The sequence below is a fragment of the Orcinus orca genome, chromosome 14 (genome assembly GCF_937001465.1).
Source record: "Orcinus orca chromosome 14, mOrcOrc1.1, whole genome shotgun sequence".
Lineage (NCBI taxonomy): Eukaryota > Metazoa > Chordata > Mammalia > Artiodactyla > Delphinidae > Orcinus > Orcinus orca.
Window position 1 is genome coordinate 12,584,176 of NC_064572.1, and position 23,232 is coordinate 12,607,407.

General features: G+C 46.2%; 1 protein-coding gene and 1 long non-coding RNA gene across 3 annotated transcripts in view; both read right to left on the reverse strand.

Annotated features, from left to right (window-relative positions):
• Positions 1-23,232, reverse strand: part of LOC125961122 (uncharacterized) — a 136,964-nt gene that overhangs the window by 41,123 nt on the left and 72,609 nt on the right. The gene's annotated exons all lie outside the window — the stretch shown is intronic.
• The window catches only part of NID1 (nidogen 1), a 94,415-nt gene that overhangs the window by 6,515 nt on the left and 64,668 nt on the right, over positions 1-23,232 (reverse strand). For both annotated transcript variants that reach the window (XM_033431280.2, XM_004271552.3), the window contains exons 13-17: positions 13,774-13,992; positions 11,056-11,228; positions 6,402-6,528; positions 2,626-2,797; positions 231-388 (exon numbers count right to left, since the gene is read on the reverse strand). In XM_033431280.2, coding sequence (XP_033287171.1) covers positions 231-388; positions 2,626-2,797; positions 6,402-6,528; positions 11,056-11,228; positions 13,774-13,992 — 849 coding nt within the window. The remainder of the gene's footprint in view (positions 1-230; positions 389-2,625; positions 2,798-6,401; positions 6,529-11,055; positions 11,229-13,773; positions 13,993-23,232) is intronic.

Consider the following 23,232-nt stretch of genomic DNA (forward strand, 5'->3'; position numbering starts at 1 on the left):
CCCCTGACCTGGAAGATTAAGAGCTCTCCCTAGACTGTGTCAAGCCTAGAGAAACAATAAATTTCAGAGCAAAGATATGCAGCTATTGTTTGTGCAGGAAAAAAGCAGTTATCTTAAGCTCTCTTCCCCATAACAGATAATCTTGATAGTACAGGGGGTAACAATAATTGTTTGGTAAAAAACAAGGCACTGTTCCAACCCCAGGAGCCAGGCCTGGGGCTTTCCATCACCTGCATCCACCCAGCAGAGTTGAGATGAGTAGGCGTCAAAGGTCAGCCCATTGGGCAAACCCAGGTCATCCTGCACAAGGATCCTCCGGTTTGTGCCATCCATGTAGGAAGTTTCGATTTTGGGGCTATCTCTGTTCCAGTCTGTCCAATAAAGATTCCTGGAGGAGGAAAAGGAGGAGAAAGAGGAAGAAAAATATGAAGATGCATGAGAAAAAGTTCACTTAGAAAACACTTAAGACTCACAGACTTGGAGAATGAACTTATGGTTACCAGAGGGGAAGGGTTGGGGGGAGGGATAGTTAGGGAGTTTGGGATTGACATGTACACGCTACTGGTGGCGCAGTGGTTAAGAATCCGCCTGCCATGGAAGGGAGGGAGACGCAAGAGGCAAGAGATATGGGAACATATGTATATGTATAACTGATTCACTTTGTTATAAAGCAGAAACTAACACACCATTGTAAAGCAATTATACCCCAATAAAGATGTTAAAAAAAAAAAAAGAATCCACCTGCTAATGCAGGGGACACGGGCTCGAGCCCTGGTCCTGGAGGATCTCACATGCCACAGAGCATCTAAGCCCGTGCGCCACAACTACTGAGCCTGCACTCTAGAGCCCACGAGCCACAACTACTGAGCCTGCGCTCTAGTGCCCGCAAGCCACAACTACTGAGCCTGTGCTCTAGAGCCCATGTGCCACAACTACTGAGCCTGCATGCCACAACTACTGAAGCCCAGGTGCCTAGAGCCCATGTTCTGCAACAAGAGAAGCCACCTCAATGAGAAGCCCGCGCACCGCAACGAAGAATAGCCCCCGCTTGACGCAACTAGAGAAAGCCTACGCACAGCAGTGAAAACGCAACACGGCCCAAAAAATAATTAATTAATTAATTAATTTTAAAACAATGGATAACCAGCAAGACCTACTATATGGCAGAGGGAACTCTGTTCAATATTATGTAACAACCTACATGGGAAAAGAATTTGAAAAAGAATAGGTACATGTATATGTATAACTGAATCACTTTGCTGTACACCTGAAACTGACACAACACTGTAAATCAACTTGACTCTAATATAAAATAAAAAGTTAAAAAAATAACAACAACAACAAAAAACTTTAAAAGAGGGGAATTCCTTGGCGGTCCAGGGGTTAGGACTCCGCGCTTTCACTGCTGAGGGCCTGCGTTCCATCCCTGGCTGGGGAACTAAGATCCTGCAAGCTGCAAGGGGCAGCCAAAAAAAATTAAAATAAAATTTAAAAAATAAAGTTCATTATGGAAAAAAACACACTTATAAAGAACCCATGGTGAAGACATTAGCAGACACTGAGACACAGAACGGCTAAAAAGGATCTGCAGGCATCAAGACATTTTCCTTTGCAAAGACCCTTGGATCTGGCTCTTCACTTGAATCTTTCTGTTACTCTGATTTCACTCCCCTTAAACGTAAGTTACATATTATATCTCAGTAAAACTGTTTAAAAAACCCCAGAACGGGCTTCCCTGGTGGCGCGGTGGTTGAGAGTCCGCCTGCCGATGCAGGGGACACGGGTTTGTGCCCCGGTCCGGAAAGATCCCACATGCCGCGGAGCGGCTGGGCCCGTGAGCCATGGCCGCTGAGCCTGCGCATCCGGAGCCTGTGCTCCGCAACGGGAGAGGCCACAACGGTGAGAGGCCCGCGTACCGCAAATACAAACAACAACAACAACAAAAAACCCCAGAACACCATAACTGACATAAACACATGGGAATAATTCCCATATGCTGTCACCACACAGGAAGGCACAGCAGACCCAGGGGATGAAGCCCAGAAGCAAGGCTGGCAGAGGCAGTGGTCAAGGCACCTGCTGTCAGGCAGGTGGCTGAGCGGCCACAGAACAAGAGGTGTGGTCTCAAAGGGAAAGAGTCAAAGCGTCAAGGAGACACGGGCCCGGTGTGTAAGATGTAGAGCTTGCAGTAAGGGAAAGGGAGAAGAAGCACTGATACGCTGACAAAACCCATAGGGAGGGACTCCAAGGTGTTCATGCTGGGTTGGCCCCCAGGAAGGAGCCCCAGGGGGACATTTATGCTACCTTGATACTCTTCTGGGATCGATACAAGTCAGGTGTTGATTCCCATTCAACCCAAGTGGAAATATCCAATTTCTGAGCTGTCAACTTACAAAGGCTCTTGGTAAAAGATTGGAAAGTGGAACACGGTATCAAGTCCACGATCACACGTAAACATACTGCCATTTCGCCATGGATATCTGTAAGCCACCGACTGTAGACTCACTCATCCTAAACTCATTCATTTCAGGAGAGCAATGCTGGAGTTATAGCCTAACATTTGAGAAAATCCAAAAGGGCAGATGCAAATAGGAGAGACGCACACACAGATTTACACAAAGATACCCTCTCACGGAATCCGTCACGATGCCTCTGGGATTCACCAAATCAGTCTCAAACAGCACCCGGCGCTGGGTCCCATCCAGCTTTGCAACTTCTATCCGATCCAGGTGAGAATCCGTCCAGAAGATGTTGCGGCCAAGATGGTCAAGAGCAATGCCTTCTGGGCTTCCAAGATCTAGAAGCAAACACCAAACACTCCTGATTTTTTTTAAAGCAAGTCAGATGAGGTTTTTCTGATTACTCAGTGCTATTTCACCTGGCATCCAATCCTTGCGCCTTGAAATAACAAATGGGAGTGTTCAATGCTTGTTGTTTAAGATAAGTAACACTTAGTGACAAATTGAAAAATGCTACTCATTCCCTCGATGGACATCCACCCTGTGCACTACATTGGGAGCCAGGCCCATAAAGATGCTGAAGCTGTGGCCCTGCCTTCAAGAAGAAGCCCACAGCCAATCACAGTTCAGACCGAGTTCCAGGTTCTGTGGGAACATGAAGGAGAGGGACACTGGACTCAGCGTGGGGACCCCAGGGAAGGATTCCTGGGGGAGATAACACCTCCTAAAGCTGGTTCCTGCAGAAACAACAGGACTTTGTCAGGCAAAGATCCTGGATAAAGGTTTTCCAGGTAGTGGGACCAGCACATAGGTCTAAAGGAAGAATAGACACGGCCTGAAGTAAACCATATGTCATTTTGTGTGGCTGGAGACCCCGAGGGTGGAGGGTGGCCAGAGATGAAATTAGGATGCCCGTGTTAATGAGCTTAGAGCTTATCCCTTATGCAAAGGGGAGGCACCAGAAGATCTGAAGATGGGAACGGGACAGATTTACCTTATTCATCAATGGGGAAAAAAGGTTATTTCAGAGAAATAATATATGCAAGAAATCACAGCTGTTATTACTTTGATACAAGTATTAGGATTACAAAGAAGGGGTGTCAGGAATTGTGAATAGCACCCAGAAGTCCTACTAGGCTATAAGCAACTGATTTCCAAGCCAGGGGTTGCCACAGCCTCAGCTGGCTGCAATGGGAACCTTCAGCACCCACCTAACCCAATCAGGAGTTCAAGATTGCAATGGTTTCCTGACTAGAAATACAATCAAGTTAAAAGCTAAAACCCCACCAGGGTTTTACTGGTGTCATCTGGGATTCTTTCCCCTCTGCTGATTATAGAATCGAAGGTCATCTAGTACAGCTGGAAGTGGAAACAGGAAGGGGGAGAGCCGAGGATGGAGCTAACCTGCCCCAGGGGCCTGGAACGAGGAAACCAACCCAGCACTGTTTTATTTCTTATTTATTTGGTTGCATCGGGTCTTATTTGTGGCAGGCGGGCTCCTTAGTTGTGGCTCGCTGGCTCCTTAGTTGTGGCAGGTGCAGCACTGTGTTCTTTCATCAATAGAGGAGCAATCCCGACCTTCGGCCCCCTCCACATCGGCTTTCACTAGACCCCTAATACAATCATGACTGTGAAAGCGGCAATGTCTAAGCCCCCTCAAAGGACCCCCAACAGAGGAAGTTTATTAAGAATTAAAAACAGCAGTTTCTAATTTTAAACAAGTTCTTTATTGTTCTATCCAAAAGTAAAGATTTATAAAGTATTAAAATATTTTCCATGTCCCTAGAGGCAAAGAGATGGTGAGACTGAACTCCAAAGGCCCCTTTCAACTTTCAGACAATATCAGAAGAAATCATTCCGGGGTATATTTGGAATGAGTACATCCTGTCTGAGAGGCATGAGCTATTCAGACACACATAGAACAGTGGGACCAGGGAAGGCTGTTCAATGAGCGTCTCTTTACAAGTTCCAGGAAGGAACTCCGTGTCACGTTGTCTCTTTATAAACAGCCCTGCTCTTGACGTCAAACCCAAGAGCAACCATACCTCCTTCCCCAACCAGGAAAATACTTTATGGGATAAGGAGCCAAAGGAAAGGCCTGGAAAACCTCATCCTTTGCTGTGAGTCAGGGCAAGATGGGAAGACGTCAGGGCAATATATTCCACACTGATTATGTTGAAAGGAAACAGATGGTGATACTTTTCAAAGATATTTGGCTAGGACTTTAACTCAAGGAAAGACAGAGAAACCCAGGATTCAGACGTTATGAAATTAAGAAGAAAAGAAAAAGAAAAGATACACACTGCCATTTTCACTCACTAGGAATGTACCAACACATACCATGATGAAGATGTAAGTGGAAGTTTCTTTCTCTCTTTTTGAAATTAAAAAAAAAATGTATCCCTAGGGATCTTTCGTCTACAAAGATCACATTCTGATTTAATTCTGTGTTTTCACAGTGGGCTTTTGTCTGGAATGTTTCTTACTGAGCTTAAAGCTTTCTTGGATTATCAGTTCCAAAAGCAACAGGAAATAGCAAACGATGACCTACTCCCCTCTTCCACTGGGTTTTGAAGTTAAATCACAGATAATAGCAACAACATTTTTAACAGTGATAAGATGCAAAAAGGCATTTTCAAACTTCTGTTCATTAAAGCAAGCCATGAAAACTAGCAGACATTATTTAAATAGCATACTGGATTCCAGAAAAGGATTTGAGGTCTATGTCCCAAGTCAGACATATTTAACTCAACCTCAGTTTAATTCCTGCTACATCATCTCTTCTGAAGGAGCCAAGGAAGGAAAAACATGCCCCAGGGACCCTTCCAGAGTACCAATTTCTAGGGAAATGTTAAATTGGAAATTAGAAAATCTACACTTGGCCCCAAGTAAAAAGAAATACCATAGAGGCTCATATATTTTAAGGATGTATCTTTGATTTGAGTGTTTTGCAGAGGAAACAAGATGATTTTACACAGCAAATATCATTGGCATGACAATGTCTTTTGATTGAAAATATCTGCAAGTCAGCTGATGAGTCACAGACTTCGTAATGTGTAATATTTGACCTTTTCAGTACAGGAGAATTTTTACAGGCCCTTGGGTTTTTGTCATAATGGACTTGAATCTTGATACAACATATCTACCTAAAATAGCCTTGGCTTGTTGAAGGTAGGCATTGACATAATAGAGCCCTCGGCTTAAATCAGCATCCGTAAGTTAAGGAACTGAGGTTAAATGTTGAGGGGTAAGCTGTGCCAAAGTGCCATGTGCTTTATCATCAGTGAGGCAACAAAAACAGAAATGTCTGTAAGAGTTCAGCCTGATTTTCTGTACTCTTCTGGCAATCTGAGCAAGGTCCAGTGGGGGTGAGGTAGAAGACAGGAGACCCACCACACCATGAGATTACAGGTTGAAGTGACAACCCTTCAACTGGAAAACCGTCTTGTGAATAGACTCACTTCTCAGGGACAATATTTGCCAATATGCTCGTGATCCTTCCATCTTTACGATCTATCTGCTTATTGCCTGATGGACCCCCCCCCCGCCCCGGGGCAGACAGTCTGAGAATCGGTTCTAGGCTCAGCAGCCAGAGGGTGAAATGTATATCCAAACTGGATGGTTGGGTTTGGCCTTTATTATTCCTTAAAACTGGCTACAGAAGCTTTCCGAGACAGGCATGGGCATTTACACCGTTTTAATTTTACTCTCCTTAGGCTAGCAACAAATCCCAGCTAAGATGTTCCTGATTTAGTGATGAGTCCTCAGAGGACTCTTCAGAGAAGGCTGGAAAGGGCGATGTATGAGGTTGAGAACACAGCCCCTCTCAGATTACCATATCCTGCAAACAACCATACACCGCACCCCTCCACTCTCTCCCAAGAGCCACGTGGGCTGCTAGAAGCAAAACCCCAAAAGGAAGACTGACATTTGCTTGCCCACCTTGTCGAATGATGGTGCTTGGCTCTCCACCATGCAGACTGGCTCTCCCAATGGAAGGCTGACTGATGTCGGTCCAGTAAACCATCTTGTCCACACAGTCGAAGGCCAGTCCAATGATGACTTTATCCTGGAAGTGCAGACCAGTGGTGAGAGGGGTCCACCTACTAGTGAATGATGATGGTGGGACTCTTTCCTGTGCTTAGAGGCATTTAGATACCTTTTGAAATGAATTGTCTTCAAGTCTTTGTCTTTTTTTTTTTTTTTGGCTGTGTCACGCAGCATACAAGATCTTAGTTCTCCAACTAGGGATCAAACCCATGCCCCCTGCAGAGGAAATGCGGAGTCCTAACCACTGGATGGCCAGGGAAGTCCCTCTTTTGTCCATTTTAAAAATTAAATTATTGAGTTGAAGGAGTTCTTTATATATTTCAGATAAAAATCTGTTGTCATACACATATATATACGTATGTATGTATATTTTTTCTCAGTAAATAGCACTTTTTCATTTTCTTAATGATGTTTTTGGAGAGCAAAAGTTTTAAATTTGTATTAAGTGCAATTTTATTTTTCTTTATGGCTAATGCTTTCTGTATATCATCTAAGAAATCTTTGCCCAACTGAAAATCATAAAAATTAAATAAAAGACATAAATATTGGAAAGGAAGAGGTAAAATCACTCTATTTTAAGACTATGATTATTTATGTAGAAATTCCTGGGAAACCTATAGTAATATTTTAACTAAAAATTGAATCTAGCAAGGTTGCAGGATCCAAGGTCAATGTAAAATTGTATTTCTACATACCAGCAAAAAGTAGAATTTTAAAATAATAATGTTTATAATAGCAGCAAAATATTTAAGAATAAGTATTTTAAAATGTGCAAGATTCTATACTGAATACTATAAAACATTGTAGAGTGAAATTAAAGAAGACCCAAATAAATGAAGAGATGTTAGTTTAATGGATCATAAGATTTAATATTGCTAAGATATCCAAAATAGAGTTTAGGATATCCCTAAATAGAGTCAAAGATCCAGTGCTACCCGTATCAAAATCCCAGCAGGCTTTTCTTTTCTTTTCTTTTTTTTCCTTTCCTTTCCTTTTCTTTTCTTTTTGGTAGAAACTTATAAGCTTACTCTAAAATGTATATGGAAATGCAAAGTGAGGCCCTGGGGACCACAGAAGTGTAAGAGCAGGATGCTCTTTTACTGGGAGAATCAGGGTTATTATCAGCAGACACTTGCCCTCCAAAACTCATGTCATAAAGGAACAGAGATCCTTACCATACACCATATACAAAAATTAGCTCCAAATGAAGCGAAAGTCTAAATGTAAGAGCTAAAAATACAAAACTCTTAGAAGAAAACATAGTTGAAAGCCTCATAACATTGGATTTGGCAATGATTTCTTGGATATGACATCAAAGCAAAAATAGATAAATTGGATCTTATCAAAATTAAAAGCTTTTGTTCAGTAAAAGACACAATCAACAAAGTGAAAAGGCAACCAACCCATGGAAGGTGATAAAATAGTTGCAAATCATGTAACTGATAAGGGGTTGATAGAATATATAAAGAACTCGTACAACTCAGTAACAATAAGAACAAAACAACCCAATTACAAAATGGGCAAAGGATATGAATAGACATTTTTCCAAAGATATATAAATTGTCCGTAAGTATATGACAAGATGCTAACATCACTAATCATTAGAGAAATGCAAATCAAAACCACAATGAGATACCACTTTACATATATTAGGATGGCTACAATTAAAAAACAGAAAATAATAAGTGTTGACAAGGTAGAAGGGAAATTGGAACCTTTGTGCTCTGGTGGTGGGAATGCAAAATGGTGCAGTGCTAAGGAAAACCGTACAGTGGTTCCTCAAAAAATTAAAAATGGAATTACCATGTAATTCCAGGTCTTGTCTATATACAAAAGAAGTGAAAGCAAGGACTTGAACAGATGTTTGTAAATCCATGTACATAGCAACACTATTCACAATAGCCAAAAGGTGGAAGCAGCCCAAGTTCTCCAGTGATGGATGAATGGATAAACAAAATGTGATACATCCATATAATGGAATATAATTCAGCCTTAAAAAGGAAGGAAATTCTGACACGTGCTACAACATGGATGAAATTTGAAGATATTATACTAAATAAAGTAAACCAGTTACAAAAGGGCAAATACTGTATGATTCCACTTATAGGAGGTCCCTAGAACAGGCAAATTCATAGAGATAGAAAGTAGAAGGGGATGCAAAGGGCTGGCAGGGGAGGAGGGAGTTTTTACTGAATGGATCCAGAGTTTCAGTTTGGGATGATGAAAAAGGTTCCGGAGATAGATGGTGATGATGGTTGTACTTAATGCCACAGTGGCATTAGCTACAGTTAAAATAGCTAGATGGTAAAGATAGTTAGATACATACATACATACATACATACATAGAAGGACAGACAGATAGATGATACATAGATAGGAAGGACACAGTGAATATTTATAAGGTTGTTTCAGCACTCTCCCTCCACTGATCCCATCTCAATTTCCTGCTTTTCATAGCCTCATTTGGCATTTAAGCCTCTCCCCTTGGTCTTGGGGGAAAACGACTTTCACACGGAATTTAACCCACTCCCACTACCCGGGAGTGTGTGCTAGTGGATACGAGGAAGAATGATGATTACCCCTTGAGGGATTTGTGCTTCAGTGAGGCAACAGGAAATCACAAAGATCACTTACACATTTGTTCAGCAAATATTTTTCAAGTGCCAAGCACTGTTTGGGATCTGCAAATACCCCTGTGAAACAAACACCTCCATGAAATAGACGGACAATTTCTGATCTTGCTGTGCTTATATTCTTGGTGGGAAGAGATACGTCAGACATAGAACATGTACCCTGATATACAATGTTTTGAGTAGTGCTGGGTATCTGATGAAAGACAAAGCAGGGTAGGTGGAGGCTGCAGTCTGGATAGGGCAGCCAGGACAGGTTTCTCTAAGAGCTGATGTGCCAGTAGAAATTCAAGTGACATGCAGCAGTGAACCGTGCTAGTGTCTGGAATGAGAGAACTCCAGGCAGGGGGACAGCAAGTGCAAAGGCCCTGAGGTGGGAGTGTGAATGGTGAGTGGAGGACCAGCTAGAAGGCCAGAAGGCTGCAGCCGGTGAGTGAGGGGGCAGTGGTAGGGAACGGGGTGGGAGAGGTAGCCGGAGGCCATGGAAAGAACTGGATTTTTTTCTGGGTAAAGGGAACCCATCAGAGGGTTTTGTGTTGGGAAGAACATGAATCCAATCACGGCTGCTTTGCAGGAGGCTTTTGAAAAGCATTTTTACCATGGATGGATCTAGAGATTATCACCTCTAGTAAGTTAGTCAGAAAGAGAAAGACAAATACCATATGACATCATTTATATGTGGAATCTAACATATGACACAAATGAGCTTATCTATGAAACAGAAACAGACTCACAGACAGAGAACAGACTTGTGATTGCCAAGGGGGAGGTGATGGGGGTGAAGGAACGAGAGTTTGGGATGAGCAGACATAAACAATTACATGGATAAACAAAAAGGATAAACAACAATGGATAAACAAGGTCCTCCTGTAGAGCACAGGGAACTATATTCAATATCCTATGATAAAACATAATGGAAAAGAACATGAAAAAGAATGTATATATATATATATATATATATGTATGTATAACTGAATCACTTTGCTGTAGAGCAGAAATTAACACAACGTTGTAAATCAACTATACTTCAATAACATAAATTTTTTAAAAAAAGAAGCATTTTTATTTTGCAGACTTTTTTTGATCATGTTTCCTCCCTGGTCAAAAAGAAGAGGGGGTATGGCGGTAGAGATCCAGGCAGGAAGAGAAAATAGGGCAGGTGGGAAAGACAGGGGAGTAGGGAAAGGAAGATGAGAAGAAAGTAACATTTCTACCCGGAATCTTTACGCAGGCTCTGCAACCAGCACGGAGGGGTAATGAGGATTCCTGCTGGACTTTCATCTCTAAGAGCTGGTAGCCCACTCGCTGCTACTTCTTCGTTCCTTAGAGGACCCTGACAGCCCCCACTGCCCTGGCAACCCTGAGTCCACAGCCAGAAGCCTCCACCAGGTCTCAGGTTTGTTTTCCTGGCAGGAGGTCAGGATCCCAGACAGAAAAGCTCCTCAGAAGTGTCTGACCTCTAACTAACGGACAAAAATTCCCCGACTCACAAAATGCATCTTTGAAGCTTTGAAAAGCTCTGGTTACTTACTACTGCCTCTGGGCAGACAGGCGCATCTTGAGCTGAGCGGCTGCGGAAAGATGAGTCACGTTGCTAATTTAGCAGGGACGGCAACCTCAAACCTGGCAGATGCTCGCAGACAAGAGAGCAAACTCACGTGATGCGCCCACCTGAGGGGTCAGATACCAAAGGGGTCTCTCTGGAAGGCCTCCTGTTTCTGCTCCCACCCTCGAGCCTCACGGGGGTGCTTAGGAATACAGTGGCCCCATTTAGAGGTGGACACCCAGGGTCACACAGAATGAAGAGGTCCTGGGTCCAGGGGTCCAGCCCTGGTCCCTGGGCTGACTGCACCCCGCCCGTTGCTCCAGGCCATTGAAGCAGAAATTGACACCAAGCGCCATCGGCCAGCACTCACCGGGGCATGAAGCAGCGCCTTGGCTTCCGTCTTGGTCATGGTGTTTCCCTCCAGGGGGAGGTGCTCTATCTTCCCGGTCTGGGCGAAGAGTAGGTGGGTCCCAGGTGGCAGGGGGATCACGGCGGTAGGAACTGAGGGTCCGTGGTGAACCGGGGGAGCCACTGTACTCAAACCTGGGTGGTGGGAGATGGCAATGAGTAAGGCCCCCGTGCAGTAGGAATGCACAAACGCACACGTGCGGGCGCGTGCACGGACTCACACACACGCACCCACACCGGGTCACGTCGCCTTCATGGCACCACAAACTGCACCGTCACACGTGCACATTTAATATCCGAAAGCACAAGGAGCAGAAAGACCTCAGTCAATCAAAGGGCATTTGTGATGAAGATGATGCAGGGCCAGAGTTTAACATTAAAGGTCGATTGGAAAAAAACAATGGCTCAGTCTCCCCCTTAATGGAACTAACCTGGCTATCGGTGCCCTGCTCTGCACACGGGCTGCAGCAGTGAACAAAAACAATGCAACAGCGGCAACCCTGAAACCCTGGCCACAGGGAGCTCGCACCCCAGCAGGAAGCTGCTGAGTATTTTCATGCTCGAGGAGACCATCTGAGCGGACTAGCCCCACTCAACCCATCCCACGGGGGTGGGAGGGTCTCAGACGCCACAAACGGGAACATAGGCCTTCTGGGCTTTCCAGAACGAAGTGATGGGCAGGGCTAATCCTCCCTCAGACTCGGCCTTGCCTCCTACCTGCTGACCTGGTGACCCAGCACAGCTCCTGGCTCACCTGACAAGAGAATGTCCCAGGAGGGGACAGGCAGCCTGTACTGCAGGTAAGGAACATGCAGTGGCTGTCGGGAAACCTGGGCCCCAGACCTGGCCCTGACACTCGCTGTGCGGACACGTCGTGGACCTTCCTGGGCTCGTTTCCTGCTCTCTGAAGTGAGAGAACGGGACCAGGTCATCACCGAGCTCATTTTCCATGCTTTTCTCTTGTCCATCTTGCCTGTTATACCCAATCAATGATATAAACCAATCTGGTGGACCTTTTTAATATCTCTGGAATCTATCCCTCCAAACTCACTGCCAGCATCTCAGGTCAGACCCTCGCCATTTCTCACCTGGATTAATTAGAAATACTGCAATTAATTAATTGCACCCACCTCCCCACCACCAGGGCCTCACTCCTCCCTTTCAGCTCTTCTAAAACTGAAACCTGGTCACATCAGCGCCTGCTCGAAACCCTTCCTGGGCTCCCTCAGGACCAATCCAGACCCCTCAGCGGGGCACCTGATGTCCTTACCTCCATTCTGCTCCCCTCCCACAGGACACAGACCCCTGGGGGTTTCTTTCCTGCCTCTCCGCCTGTTCCTGCTGCCTGGACCACGGGTCTCGTCAACCCCTTCTCCCCAGCGCAGCTGACTCCTGACCCTGCTCAAAACCTTGGTTCTCACAGTACTGCTCTGCAAAGCCTTCCTGGGCTAGCCCGCAACCCCCCAAGCCACTGTGCTTCCTGGCCCACCTATTCTCTCTTAAGGTTCCTTTCCCTACCCTGCACCTGTTTACCTGTCCTCTGAGGTTCTGGGGCTGGCACTGGGGCTTCCCTCTGGGCTGCCAGCACGGACCACACCAATCTGACACTCAGTTAATGCTGGCTGGCTGGCGTAATGAAGATTGTGAGTGATCACTTGTCACTTCCTTTTTTTTGGCCGCCCCTCGCAGCACGTGGGATCTTAGTTCCCCGACCAGGGATTGAACCCACGCCCCCCCGCATTGGAAGCGTGGAGTCTTAACCACTGGACTGCCAGGGAAGTCCCTGTAAGTTATCACTGCTTACTCAGCAGCCTCTTAGCAGCTTTGGGAAACTATCTGGTAGGGGATCAGTTTATGATTATTAGCTAAATGGAGAATGGAGAGGCAAGGATTGATTGTGTTAGATTTTGGTAATTTGTGACAATTACCATTTTCTATGCCTGGGACAGAATTTCAGAGCTGAGAAGCACCCTAGAGATTATTTTGCTTGAATCCGATGTTGAGGCCGAGGACGCTAAGACTCAGGCAAGTATCTGTCCAGGGTCACACAGCCTGGCCCCCAGCTCGGCGCCTTCCCACAGTCATGGACCGTTGCAGAACTATCTTGCAGAACCCTTTGCGGCTGTTTGCTCCTGGCGTTCTAAATGGACCGAGTACCTAAAGGCCAGGAGCAACTGTGAAAGAGGCAAGTGTCCCAGGAAGAGAACCGCCTGAGTAAAGCCCCTCCGTGCCTGGGGAGGGGCTCCGGTTGGTCTCTCCCATCCCTGCGCTGTGTGCCGGCGCAGAGCCGCTGGAATGCTGGGCCACCCACTGCAAGGTTTACCACGGGGACCCCGGAGCACACACCCTCTCTGCTACCAATTGCAGCCTCAATGCAGCGGGTCCTGCCCATCATTTGCACAGAACAGGTTTGCACAAAACAAGAGGAGGAAAGGCTAAGAGGGAGGAGAGGGAAAGTGGGGAGAGAGATGGTGGGGTGGGCAATGATGGGGAGATGGAAAAGGGGGCTGCAGAGGGGAGAAAGGGAGGGGGGGACGGGCTTCGAGCCAGTGGTGCAGGTCAGGATTTAGGGCAGGCAGAAAGTGCCAAGTGCACCTTTGGCAAGGGTCCCCGGCAAGCGTCCCCGGCGATGCTCGCAGGTGCTGAGACTTCCGGTCTCCAGCACTGTCCTCTGACTTACACGGTGGCCTCATCCCGGGCATGGTCCTGGTGCCCTCCACCTCGCGGCCGTCGCGGTCCACACACCAGCAGTAGCCAGTGCTGCCGTGGCACTGGGTGGGCGCGTAGTATCCGTGCTCATCACACTCGGGAACAAACAGTCCCGGAGGCCGGGGGCGCTGGGGGTCCACCGCCCCGAGGATGTGTTCTCGTTCATGCTGGCATCGGGTTTTCTCCACTTCTGTTAGAGAGGCGAGCAAAAGGGGGGTCATCAGCTCAAGTCCCCATATCCAACTCAGAACCTCAGGAGCTGCCTGTTCACTACTGAGTTTTGTTTCATTAATTTAAAAAAATGTTTATTTTTATTGAAGTATAGTTGATTTACAATGTTATATTAGTTTCAGGTGTACAACATAGTGATTCAAAATTTTTATAGATTATACTCCATTTAAAGTTATTATAAAATATTGGCTATGCTCCCTATGCTGTACCATATATCCTTATAGCTTATTTTTTAAAATTTTTTAATTTAATTTTTATTTTATATTGGAGAATAGTTGATTTACAATGTTGTTAGTTTCAGGTGTACAGCTAAGTGTTTAAATTATACATATACATATGTCCATTCTTCTTCAGATTCTTTTCCCATACAGGTTATTACAGAGTATTGAGTAGAGTTCCCTGTGCTATACAGTAGGTCCTTGTTGATGGTCTATTTTATATATAGTAGTGTGTATATGTTAATCCCAAATGTTTTATTAATTAAAAAAAATTTAAACATCATTATTATTTAGTGAATTTAACGGTCAAGAAGAGTATATCTACATTTTCTTTTCCTTCCTAGGCCATTTTTTTTTTCAGTTTTGAAAAACTGAGGCAAACTGACATAACATAAAATCAACCTTTTTTTTTTTTCTTTCTGGCAGCACCCCGCGGCTTGTGGGATCTAAGTTCCCCAACCAGGGATCGACCCCAGGCCCTCGGCAGTGAAAGCACCGGGTCCTAACCACTGGACCGCCAGGGAAGTCCCCAAATCAACCACTTTACAGTGAACAATGCAGTAGCATCAGTACAGTCACAACGCTGAGTGACCGCCTCCTTCCTCTGGCACCAACGCATTTCCTCACCTCAAAAGGAAACCCCAGACCTATTAAATGGTTGTCTCCACTTCCTCCTTCATCCCAGCCCCTGGCAACCGCCAGTCTGCATCTGTCTCTATGGATTTACCTATATTCTGATTATTTCACATAAATGGAATCGTACAATATGCAACCTTTCAGGTCCGGCTGCGTTCACTCAGCAGAACGTTTTCAAGGTTCATCCATGTTGTAGCCATGTAATAGGACTTCATTATTTTATTTTTTTAAGATTTTGTTTGTGTGTGTGTGCGGTACGCGGGCCTCTCACTGTTGTGGCCTCTCCCGTTGCGGAGCACAGGCTCAGGACGCGCAGGCGCAGCGGCCACAGCCCACGGGCCCAGCCGCTCCGCGGCATGTGGGATCTTCCCGGCCCGGGGCACGAACCCGTGTCCCCTGCATCGGCAGGCGGACTCTCAACCACTGCGCCACCAGGGAAGCCCTAAGATTTTTTATTTTTTTATTTTTTTGGCTGCACCACGCGGCATGTGGGATCTTAGTTCCCTGACCAGAGATCGAAGCCGCGTCCCCTGCAGTGGAAGCTCAGAGTCTTAACCACTGGGACCGCCAGGGAAGTCCCAGTACTTTGTTCGTTTTTGTGGCTGAATAATATACTATTGCATGGCTACACCACATTTTGTTTATCCATTCATCACTCGATGGACAGCGCTGATATTTGTTTTAAGAAATTTCAAGTGTTTCTTAAATTTGTCCTCTTTATCATCACCAGCTTCTTGATTATCCACACTGAGTCTGGGTCAAAGATTTGGGGGACCAAAGATCACAGGGCACATTTACCAACATCTGTATGTTTCCTTTTAATTACGTGCTAGTGTTTGGCATGAAACATGGCCTTTTGACTGTGTAACTCAGATCCCAAGACTGGGAAATACTGCTCTATCTTTGGGAAATTGCTGATGAGAAGCTATGAACTGGAGTAAACTCCCATGTTTATAGAGTTGTAAGTGGCAGAGTTGCAGCTGCTTCCACGCTGGCTAGACTCCAGCCACCACAGCATCCAGCCAGACCAGCGCTGCCATCATCTCTGCGGCAACCGCCACCCAAAGCGATGCCCAGACATTGCCGAGAGCCACACTTCAGCCAAACTGAACCACGTCTGCTGCCCCTCTCCTGTGGGCCTTTCCATGCGCCGTTCATTGTGTGACTCCCTGCCCACCCCCGCCTCCTGCCCGGTGAATCCTTCAAGAATCAGCTCAGGCATGTGCTTCTCGGGCCCTCCAAGAGCTCCCAGGATGCTCTGGGCTCGCCCGCCCTGTGACTCTCATCACACTGATGCTGAGACTCTAAGGCTGTTCCTGGTCTGTCTCCCTGAGCAGATTCCAGCCTCTGAGAAGGTAATGAGGGACTGCATCCCCTTAACCTTGACTTAGGAAGCCCCTCCTGGGCTGGAGTGGGGATGGACATGGGAATAAACCCCAGGCCCTGCCCTCAAGGAGCTCCCAGTCTGCAGGGAAGGGAACAAGCAAACACACAGTAACAATCCAATGAGTCAGTGTCTTGACAGAAGAGCCCAGGACACAGCACATACACACAAGAGGTCCTCTCTGTAGGGCTTGGAGAGCAAAGGCGTGCTGGAGTGCGTTTTTTTGATCTATACTGGAAGATTGTGGTTATATAATCGAGGGCAGGGCTCCACTGACTTTTCCTGCTAAGGAGCAGAGAATAATTATTTTTGGTTATATGGGCCATATGGTCTCTGTCACAACTCAACTCTGTGGATGTGGCATGAAAGCATCCAAGTTTAATACATATTGTAAATGAATGAGTGTGCCAATAAAACTTTATTTACAAACAGTGGGCCAGATTTGGCCTGTGGGTCTGTAGCTGTCAACCCCTGCTCTAGGGCATTGCTAGTTATGTTAGGGAGAAATCTTATATAATACTCTAGTTAATATATTAATGTGTATTAATATATTACTGTGTTCATAATATATATATTGTAATAATAGAGTATATAATAATATATTACATATTTCACAGAATTTCGTGTCTGCAAAATGTTTTTGATCCTCAGTTCCACCACTTCTGGCCCTGTCAGCAATGCTGGTTGACCAGCGATGGCAGGAGTAACTAATCCCACAGTATTATTTGAGGCGTGAGCAGAATGTGATGAGACAATGTGAACGGCTGGAATTTTAAGTCTTGCACTCCAGCATTCATCTGTGACTGTCTCTACACCAGATGACAGAAGGAAAACAAGTCTGTGGGCCACAGATAATTTCGGGGAGTGAGTTAAGCTAACGTGTGTGTGTCACCGTTGCCATAACACGTTCAGTGAGCAGGGGGCGTCCTAGGCACTGGGCATGTGGGTGCAGAGGGCCCGGGGCTGGGCTAGGAATCCAGAGACCCGGGTTCTAGCGTTCATCTGTGACTGGATCACACAAGAGATCCTCTCTGTAGGGCTTGGAGAGCAAAAGCGTGCTGGAGTGCTTTTCTGATCTTTACTGGACGTTTGTGGTTATACGATCGAGGGCACGGCTCCACTGACTTTTCCTGCTAAGGGGCAGAGAATATTTTTGCTTATGTGGGCCATATGGTCTCTGTCACAACTCAACTCTGTGGATGTGGCATGAAAGCATCCAAGTTTAATACATATAGTAAATGAATAAGAGAGTGTTCATCCGGGACTGTAACTACACCAGGCCTTCACAGTGCATTCGGTGATGTGTTGCCGATGAACGTTTAAAGTGCCTTTGTGCTGCCAGTTCTCATGTCAGCCTGCTGGACACGGCTGGCCCCTCGATTAGAAACAGCGAGCCTGCCAGAAAAGTGTGTGTTGAACCTGGGAGGGGAAACTGGGTCTGCTTTCTCTTTTGTCCCAGAGGCTAAAATAAAAAACAAAAACAAAAGGCCCTACTGTATAGCACAGGGAACTATATACAATATCCCGTGATAAACCATAATGGAAAAGAATATAAAAAAGAATGTATATATGTGTGTAACTGAGCCACTTTGCTGCACAGCAGAAATTAACACAACATTGTAAATCAACTACACTTCAATTAAAAAAATAAAATTAAAAACAACAACAACAACAAAACGTATTTGATGTAGGAAGAGCCAAACAAAGACACAAATAAGCCGTCTGGTTGATGATAAAAATGTTGGTTTTCTTCACTCTTGGATGTAGGGCTTGTTTACTTCCTCAGTATCTTACATTTGTACAGGGCTTTAGTTTCTGTACAAGCTGTCTCTGCTCACACATCGTTCACTTAATTCTCACCATAATCCTATGCAACAGGCAACTACGGTTTTTACGTCAAATGAGAGAACGGAAGCTCAGATTGGCTTCCCCAGGCCACAGCACTAGCGAGTGGCTCAGCTCAAGCTAGAACCCGGGTCTCTGGATTCCTAGCCCAGCCCCGGGCCCTCTGCACCCACATGCCCAGTGCCTAGGACACCCCCCGCACACTGAATGTGTTATGGCAACGGTGACACACACAAGTTAGCTTAACACACACCCCAAAATTGTCTGTGGCCCACAGACTTGTTTCCCTTCCATCAACATATGTATATGATGCCGCCTTTCCAGCTAGAAAACAGGCTTGGTATTCTGTGTACTGTCAACCAAATGAAACTTTTAAGGGAGGAAGGGGTACCTCCCTTGTACGTGGCTGACAGTTTTGGGTTAGCCAATACACAAAATCTCAAGTGATCTAGGATTTCCAGTGGAGCTGTATCTCAACTGTATCTTAAGTGCTGTATCTTGAACTTATATTAAGGTGGGGGAGACCTCAGTTGTGACTCAGGAAACAGAATTTCAAGTGTGTGTTTTTTTTGTTTTTTGGCCGCGCTGCGTGGCTTGTGGGATCTCAGTTCCCCGACCAGGGATTGAACCTGCGCCCTCGGCAGTGAAAGCACCGAGTCCTAACCACTGGCCCGCCAGGGAAATTCCCCAAGTGTGTCTATGGAAAGCTGTGATATCACTGTGTTCCCTGAGATGGCTTCTCAGCCTGGCCCACAGCAGCCCCTGTGGGTGCCTCCTGCTCAAGGCTCCAGGCTCCCACAGGGAATGTCCCACTGTGGGTGGGGTGGGGTGGGGAAGGGCTAATAAAGACACATCGGCCTTGCTTCTGGTTGATAAAATAACTGAGGCAAGACTCTCTTTGTTCACCTAGTTTAATCTGCTCGGGGGGGAGGAAGCATCCGAGACCTGATACTTATCCAGGGAACAGCAGGGAGTCTGGGGTGACTCTTCTCAAATTGGGGACAAAGAGAATGAGAGGAAAAGGAAATAGATGGAGAAGAAAAAAAGCACATGTTTTTGTCTCTTGATTTGCATCCCATTCCCTTGCCTGATTAAACTTCTTCCTAGGTGTTAATTCAAATAAATAACTCTTGTAGCCTCTGATATACTCAGTGGGATGGAGGAACTCACTGGGTGGGGGGGGGTTCCGTTTATTCAACCTCTTCCTGCACAGTCCAGCCCCCTCCGTAAGGGGCCATCTGCTCCCGGTGGCACTGCCACACACACGCATCTTGGGATGAGCTAACATGGGCGTGGTGAAACCATGCCTGGTCTCTGCTGGGTTTGAGATTTTGGGCTCCTAGCCTCATCTCGTTAGCTGCCAAATGGACCCTTGTTAGTCCAAGATTGCCAAGTTTCCAAGAATGGGAATCTACAAGTAAAAGAACAATACCCATCTGATGTGAGGTTTACTAAGGACACCGCCACAATCTCCACCACCGATGATGATGATGGTGGTGGTAAAAATCTCTCTACTTATGAACTCTCTGCAGGTCCCTTCCCAACATTTGCCCCCAATCCTTACAGGACTGGTGAGGAAGGAGAATGCCCAGAAAGGGGGAAGTAAACTAGCAATTGGCAAAGGGCAAAAGGGGAGGGGAAGGCAGAAAGGTCATAAAGCATCAGGAAGAGAAAATGCACCTCTAGCCTGTGTGCCGTCTCATCGTGTGAAACTGCGTCTTTGGGTTTTACTCCCGTCTCCTCGGCCCACCCCCTGCATCCTTCCTCTCCTGACACCCCATAAGTGTGGGCCTTTTTTGGGGGGGGGGGCCCATTGTGTGGCTTGCAGGATCTTAGTTCCCCGACCGGGGATCGAACCCGTATCCCCTGCAGTGGAAGCACAGAGTCCTAACAACTGGACTGCCAGGGAATTCCCTAGTGTGGGCTTTTTAAATTTGTGTATCTCTCAGATCAGGAACCCCATAGACCCTTGAATCATTTATGTATTTGTTATAAGCATTTACTGAAACCTCTGCGAGCCAGGTGCCCTGCAGGCTGTGGGCACTGTCGCTAGATACGAGGGCCCTGGGAGTTCACAGGACCCCACCAGGGTAACGCATTGTGAGAAGTGGCTGGCAGCGGTCGAACAGGCTGCTTGGGAGCTGAGAGGAGGACCACCTCGGTCAAGGGGTCACCTGACACCAAGGGCAATCAATCTGCAGTGTTCCTAATACACCCCTAATACTCTGCGTGGTTGAACCCAGTGGCCTGGGTGTAGGACTCACCTCAAGCTGGGGGTTTTCAGGCCGTGCATGGAGGAGGATAAAGAAGCCAAGAAATTCAGGATATTGGTGAGGGTGGTGACATGATGCTTCCTGGGGTTACGGTGAGAGGACTTCGAGAAAAAGAAGGGATGGAGAAGCCGACTTGGAAATGAGGCTGTGTGAGGCTACAAGGCAGGGAGGTAGTGGCCAGAGGGGGCCACGGGCCTCAAGACCATAGGAGTTCTCCAGCCTCTGGGGGCCTGGTTTTCGGGATCCTCTACGTCCTGACCTCACCTGAGCTGCTTAACAGTATCTCGTCCCCACTATTCCTCCCCATCTCCTGTTCAAATCCTACCCATCTTCCAAGGCCAAATCCTACTTCTCACGCTTTCCCTCACTTCCCTAGCCCACCTGGATCTCCCCTCCCAGCCACTAGTTACCACTTACAGACCCGCTATAGTTTCAAGTGCTCTCTTTTCCTGAGCTCCTCCCGAGCGCAGACGTTACTGTTTATGTGCCGAGTACAGTGACAGGCACATCACAGATGCTTAAGAAATAGTTAGCAGTTGATCTTGGCTAGTTAGCCAGGTGCCTTGGGCAAGTTAGTAGCCTGTCTAAACCCTCATCCATTCAATGAGGTTCATCGTACCCCCAATGACACATACCAGACAATGATGGAGAAAACTAAGAGGTGTGGCATCCTGGACACCAAAAGAAGAAAGTGTTTTAGGCGGGAAGGTGAGGTCAACTGTACCAAGCGCTGCTAAGCAACAGGGGCGGGGCTAAGATCTAACAAAGTGAAGGTCATCGCTGGCTTTTGCAGGAGCAGTTCCAGGGTGGGGAGGGGGGTTGGGGGACGGTAGGGCAAAGCTGGCTGCAGTGGTGAAACCAAGCAGGACCCTGTGGGGCTCCTGGGCACAAAAGCCTTCCTGTGTCCCCCCCCATTTCTTAATTACAGGAAATAGGCTTCATTCAGCCTCCAAGACCTTCCCTGAGTTCCAAAGGGCAGGTTCAGACCCTTGCTAATCAGGGAAGGGAGGGGACGCAGAGACAAGAGAGGAACAGTCAAGAAACAATAGCGCAGCCTTGGGGCAGGGTCCTGGTTCCCCCTCAAGGGATACACAGAACAGTATCTTTTAACTGTTTTGCAGACACTGAAACCCTCACCAGGTGGAGGAAGTTAACTGTTTGCTGCCCACAAGCACTAGACCCCAGACTGGTTGGAACCAGAAGGTTGATGATGCAGACTCCCGCTTACCTCACCACCAACCAATCAGAAGAAGGTCCACAAGCTGATCACACACTCTTTGAACCATTGCTATAAAACTCCTCACTACTCCCTCCAGGTCAGGACACACAGTATTGAGGGCATTAGCCCACTGTGTCCCACTTTGCCTGGCAAAGCAATAAAGCTCTTCTTTTCTACTTCACCCAAAACTCTGTCTCCGAGATATAATTGGGTATCGGGGTACAGAGGCTGGATTTGGCTTCAGTAGTTCAAGAGGGAATGGGAGGCTCTGGGAAGAGGGTAACAGCCTAGTTTTAGAATCTAATTAAACACAGAATAGGTACAAAGCCATGGGCAACATTTACAATGAAACGAGGTGACCAGGTTGTCCTATAAACCCCCAGACACAAGCAGGGGTCACAAAGCCCCCCTGGTGTCAGCGTCTGTGTAGAGAAAGGAGAGGGAAGCGGCAGGGCATCTAACAGTTCTGGGAACAGGAGAACCCAAAGAGCTAACAGGTGCTCAGCTGGAAAGTGAGCCAATTTGAAAATGGCAGCTGAAACTTTGGAGGGATTTTTCTACTCCAAGGTGGAATGTAAAGCCAACAGCAGCTGGAAGATCTAGCCCCTACTGGGGAGAAAGTGCTGGGAATGGAATCAAAACTAAGGAGGATGAAGATGACACGTACAAGGAAAGAGAAGGTCCGGCGGGGGAGGGGAGCAGAGCCAGGAAATTGTAATGTAAGCTGAAATATTTTTAAACACTTCACCAAGAGAGCAGAAGAGGAAGCTCTGTGTCGCTAGAAAAAGCTATCTGCACCAAGCTTCTTTCAGAAAGTTCAGGAAAACTAAAACTCTCATAAAAATGAACAACAGAAAAGTATGGAAGGCAAATCCAACACAAAGTTACTATAAGGAAAAAGGATATAAAAGGATAGTCAGGAGTACAACAACCCTACAGAGAGTGAAAGCTTGCCAAAAAGATGTGCTAACGGATCAAAACTGTAATCGTCTATTGGGTTGGCCAAAAAGTTCGTTAGGTTCTTCTGTAAGATATTATGAAAAAACCCAAACGAACCTTTGGCCTGCCCAATATTTCAAGTTAAGCAAAAAGACAGTAGAAAATGATTAAAAAAACAGGAAAGAACAAAATGAATCAGCATTTGAAAAGCTCAAAAATGAGGCAACAGAATTCAGGGAAGTAGAAACTTTTAACAAAGAATCATTTCAGAAATGAAGACTCAACTAGACGGAACACAAAGTGAATAAACAGAACAGAGTATGCCTTAGGAGAAACAGAAGGTGGAAGCGAGGAAAACGTTTAAAGAAAAAAAGAAAGGATATCAAACAAATTTAGGAGATTCGGGTGAATACTGGAGACAGGCAAAGAAGGTTCAATACGCAAAATGGAAGTCCCTAAAAAATAACCCAAAGCAAAAGGAAAGAGAACAGAAACTAAAATTCCAGAAAACTTTCCTGAAATTAAAAGATGTGAAATGACAAATTGAAAAAGCACACCGTGTAACTAAGACCCAGAAAAACCAACACCAAGTCATATTCTAGTAAACCTGTTGAACTTTTGAAGGGAACTATGGAAGAGAAAGAAAAAGAATCCTTTGGGCATCCAGGTAAGAAGGGGGAAATTA